At 40.0% G+C, this 3,775-nt stretch overlaps 2 protein-coding genes across 2 annotated transcripts; both read right to left on the bottom strand.

Moving 5' to 3' along the window:
- Positions 1 to 1,037: 1,037 nt before the first annotated feature.
- LOC108354082 (protein MNN4-like) lies at positions 1,038 to 2,841 on the bottom strand. The gene is made up of 4 exons (XM_017605280.1): positions 2,758 to 2,841; positions 2,115 to 2,338; positions 1,599 to 1,847; positions 1,038 to 1,540 (listed from the first exon to the last, which is right to left on the bottom strand). The coding sequence occupies exons 2-4, from the start codon at positions 2,273 to 2,275 to the stop codon at positions 1,060 to 1,062; spliced, it is 891 nt and encodes a 296-aa protein (XP_017460769.1). The 5' UTR covers positions 2,276 to 2,338; positions 2,758 to 2,841; the 3' UTR covers positions 1,038 to 1,059.
- Positions 2,587 to 3,705, bottom strand: MED8 (mediator complex subunit 8). The gene is made up of 3 exons (XM_017605281.1): positions 3,411 to 3,705; positions 3,013 to 3,355; positions 2,587 to 2,915 (listed from the first exon to the last, which is right to left on the bottom strand). The coding sequence occupies exons 1-3, from the start codon at positions 3,573 to 3,575 to the stop codon at positions 2,662 to 2,664; spliced, it is 762 nt and encodes a 253-aa protein (XP_017460770.1). The 5' UTR covers positions 3,576 to 3,705; the 3' UTR covers positions 2,587 to 2,661.
- Between the last annotated feature and the right edge of the window lie 70 nt (positions 3,706 to 3,775).

The following is a 3,775-nucleotide window of genomic DNA, read 5'->3' as shown; positions in this document are numbered from 1 at the left end:
TAGTTATTCTATGCCAATTAGTTTAAAAATTGGCTTGTATTGTTTGTTCCCTGCTTTGTCCTACGTACTTAACCATATGGTTATTAAAATTTTTAATTGAACAAAAAATAGTGGGCCTGTAATAAATCGGCCCTTGGGGATCTGTTAAAGAGACTAGACATGTAGGCACTAAAAGAAACTGAAATTTCAATCCAGTGAATCATTCTTCATCTATTGGTATTGTGCTTTGCCACTTGTTCGGGTTGACGAAAATGTCGGAAATGGTACCGCGCAAAGTGAAGATCCCGCGGTTGAGAGGAACCGGTCGTGGTTTCTTATCCACTTCAGCAAGCCATTTTTTCCAAGCCTCTGCCGCCATTTGACGTCGCTGTTCTTCAATTGAACGGCGTCGTTCTTCCTCTTCCTTCTTGAGATTTCGGCGACGTTCCTCCTCCAGCTGTTTGGCACGTTCCCAGGCCTCTAATTTTGCTTGCGCTTCTTCTTCGCTAATAAGNTTAAGTAATTCTTTATATTATTAAACGTGCGATATGATCAAGTTGCCGGAGCTGCTGTCATCATTGGTGTCTAAATGTACGGCAAACTTCTATCGCATTTGCGAATAACTGCATGTAGGTATATATCAAAATAGCGTTTCGTAGATTTCAAGAAAATGTGCATACAGTGGATTCAGCAATCGCCCCGACAGTTGGGTCTACGTAACCGGTACGACCCAGATTTATATCTGGCCAAGCACTGTCACTCAAGCAACACTTCCCACACTTTGGGGAACTTGTATGTTGTTACATAACATCATTGTTTAAGGTTTGCTGTATCCCATTCTGTCCAAATGATTCTAAACTAATTTTAAGAACTTTAAAAGTTAGTTATTCTATGCCAATTAGTTTAAAAATTGGCTTGTATTGTTTGTTCCCTGCTTTGTCCTACGTACTTAACCATATGGTTATTAAAATTTTTAATTGAACAAAAAATAGTGGGCCTGTAATAAATCGGCCCTTGGGGATCTGTTAAAGAGACTAGACATGTAGGCACTAAAAGAAACTGAAATTTCAATCCAGTGAATCATTCTTCATCTATTGGTATTGTGCTTTGCCACTTGTTCGGGTTGACGAAAATGTCGGAAATGGTACCGCGCAAAGTGAAGATCCCGCGGTTGAGAGGAACCGGTCGTGGTTTCTTATCCACTTCAGCAAGCCATTTTTTCCAAGCCTCTGCCGCCATTTGACGTCGCTGTTCTTCAATTGAACGGCGTCGTTCTTCCTCTTCCTTCTTGAGATTTCGGCGACGTTCCTCCTCCAGCTGTTTGGCACGTTCCCAGGCCTCTAATTTTGCTTGCGCTTCTTCTTCGCTAATAAGAGACTTCGATGGTTTTTCTTCCTGTTCAATCTGTAGCTTAATTTTTTCACGCGAACGAGTTTGACCGGATTTTGTTTTCAGCCATTGGTGAAACTTTTCTTCAGAAAGACGCTTTCTCGCCTCTTGCTCCTTGTGCTTCTGCTCTTCAGCTCTTCGTCGACGGGAAGCTTCATCTGATATAAGTTTTCTATGTAAAAAGGGAAATGTAAGCAATATACGTACAAAAACAAGCCGACAATCAGGACCTTTTGGCAGATAACCAGGTTTCATAAGCTAAATCAGGCTTTAAAACAATTTTAGCCGCTTCGCAGTGTTTGCGATATGAAAAAGTGTAGTCTCTGGTAGTAGGGTAATTATCTTCCGACTGGAGGTCCAAGGGTGGAACAATATCACTGTGATTCTCGGATGGTGGATGGGGTTTATTATCTTCATTTATACTACTTGTTTCGCTTTGGTCGGGAGTTTTTTCAATAAAAGCAGCACGATTTATGTACCTTAGGCGGCAAAAAGTTTTCTTTCCTTGTGACAAGGCGCACATTTTGGGTGCATTCCAAAACATAAAAAAAAGCATCGGTCTCTTTTATTTCTAAACCGCACTAGAAGAAAGAGTCTATATGGCGCAAACTAGTTGCAAATTGGCATCTAACCGTGGTTGCGCAAATTTGGCATTACAATCCGCTGAGGTTTAAAAATAAAAGCGACTGATGCTTAGTATTTTGACGTTTTGGAATGCACTATTTCTGTTAAAAATATTACATTACCTCACGCTTGACTTTGTTTCACAGCTTCGTGAACTTAGGATGACGCGAGAGGTACTGGCACTGGTACTGCTGGCACCTACTGAAATTGCTAAACTACGAGCCGAGTGGCGTCGCTCAATTTCATTACCACTGTCATCAACCCGAGTTGTATAGAAGGCCATGATATCACTTTCGGCAACTGCTTTTTATCCCTGCACTGAAACGGTTGGCGATTTCAAAGAAACCTTATAAAAAAAAAATACTTTAAAATATGTTTTTCCTCTTTGGTTGTTGTTTGGAGCAAGATTTGGACAGTAAAAAATTCACGAAAAAATTAATTATCATGGAATAAAAATATTTTTAAGTTTGAAATATAATTTGGAGTTTGATAGGATAGGTTGCCAATAATACAACTTTTTCTCCCGTAGCAGAGTTCTTAAAGCCACAGTAGATACGGGTTCTCTAACAGGCAATAAATCTAAAGCACATGATATATTTTTCTTACAATTACGCTAATTTTATTTCTTTCCTTTCAAATATTTTCCCCTAAGACCTGAAACTTTACCAACTATCGGGAAAACTGATGAACTTGCATAGCAGGCTTTATATTGGTTTTAATGCCTGCGGGGGCCTTGTTTATTTGACCAACACCACCTGGACTTACGGAAGTCATGGGCGCAGACGCGCGTAGCGGTGGTACCATCATACTGCCAGGTCCTCCTGATGCTACATTCATCGGAACATTAACTTTCAGTCCTTTGCCCATTCCAACGGCAGCTACTAGAGCATGAGTGTCCGCCATACTGCTAGTTTGCTGAATACCTATGTATCGTAATCGCAAATAGGAAATCGTAATTAATAAATGACGTGAACTGAAAATTCAATTACTAGAAAGTGGGTTTTCAATTTCAAAACCAACCTGCTCTCGTTGATGATTCTATTTCCCACTCTTCGCGAGCCTTACTAACCATGTCTAATACGTGTGAAACTACCTTATTATATTGTGTTACTTGCTTCATTGCCGTTTCCATGGTCAAGTTGGAAGCTTTCTGTTCACTCTGAATCATTTTTTGTTCAGTGATAGGGTCCGGTTTAGTGCGCAAATAATCGGGTACAATGTCATGCGAAAATACCGGCACACGCCCTTGAGTGAGATTTACCAACGATTCATCTCGTTCTGGTGACAGCATAAGCGGCAGCACAGTACGATTTCGTAACGGTGGGCAAACTTCCTTTGCAAGAATTTTAGACAATCCTGTCAGCTAGTATGAGAAATTAGATTTACACAAAACGTACCATTGATTTGTTGGGACTTACATGGCTTGATATAATGGCGAAATTGTCAAGAAATGTTGGCCAATTAATGATCTCGTATTCAGTCTCCAATTTCTGTATCATCCCTCCGATCGATATCTTTAAGTCATTTAAGCGATTGAGGATGGCATCCAGCGTCATTTCCATTTGCTTCTCTTCACGTTGCATTGTCGAGGTTTTTAATATAAAAGCTATCTTGGAATATTGGTCTATTTGTATTTACTTTTTGCTTAGAGGTGGTAAACTACTATCGATTGCTAATGCTTTCCCTTCTGAAATGTCGAAAGTATGTGATATAATGTGCGATATAGGCGACTCGATTTAATGCAGCGTTTTTGCTGCATTTAAAATGCAACATTTAGCACTTT

Source organism: Rhagoletis zephyria, unplaced genomic scaffold (genome assembly GCF_001687245.7).
Source record: "Rhagoletis zephyria isolate East Lansing unplaced genomic scaffold, Rhagoletis_zephyria_1.1 Rzeph_scaffold_33282, whole genome shotgun sequence".
NCBI classification, from domain to species: domain Eukaryota; kingdom Metazoa; phylum Arthropoda; class Insecta; order Diptera; family Tephritidae; genus Rhagoletis; species Rhagoletis zephyria.
Note: the sequence above shows the minus strand (reverse complement) of the source record. Positions and strands in the feature narration are given on the sequence as shown.

What these genes read in the sequence shown, in the direction of transcription:
- LOC108354082 (XM_017605280.1), bottom strand. Translation starts at nt 2,275, where the DNA reads ATGGCCTTCTATACAACTCGGGTTGATGACAGTGGTAATGAAATTGAG. An exon ending in GAAACAAAGTCAAGCGTGAG is followed by an intron (nt 1,848 to 2,114) that starts GTAATGTAATAT and finishes TTGCCGCCTAAG; the next exon opens with GTACATAAATCGTGCTGCTT. An exon ending in ACCTGGTTATCTGCCAAAAG is followed by an intron (nt 1,541 to 1,598) that starts GTCCTGATTGTC and finishes CTTTTTACATAG; the next exon opens with AAAACTTATATCAGATGAAG.
- MED8 (XM_017605281.1), bottom strand. Translation starts at nt 3,575, where the DNA reads ATGCAACGTGAAGAGAAGCAAATGGAAATGACGCTGGATGCCATCCTC. An exon ending in TCGCCATTATATCAAGCCAT is followed by an intron (nt 3,356 to 3,410) that starts GTAAGTCCCAAC and finishes TTCTCATACTAG; the next exon opens with CTGACAGGATTGTCTAAAAT. An exon ending in AGAATCATCAACGAGAGCAG is followed by an intron (nt 2,916 to 3,012) that starts GTTGGTTTTGAA and finishes TACGATACATAG; the next exon opens with GTATTCAGCAAACTAGCAGT.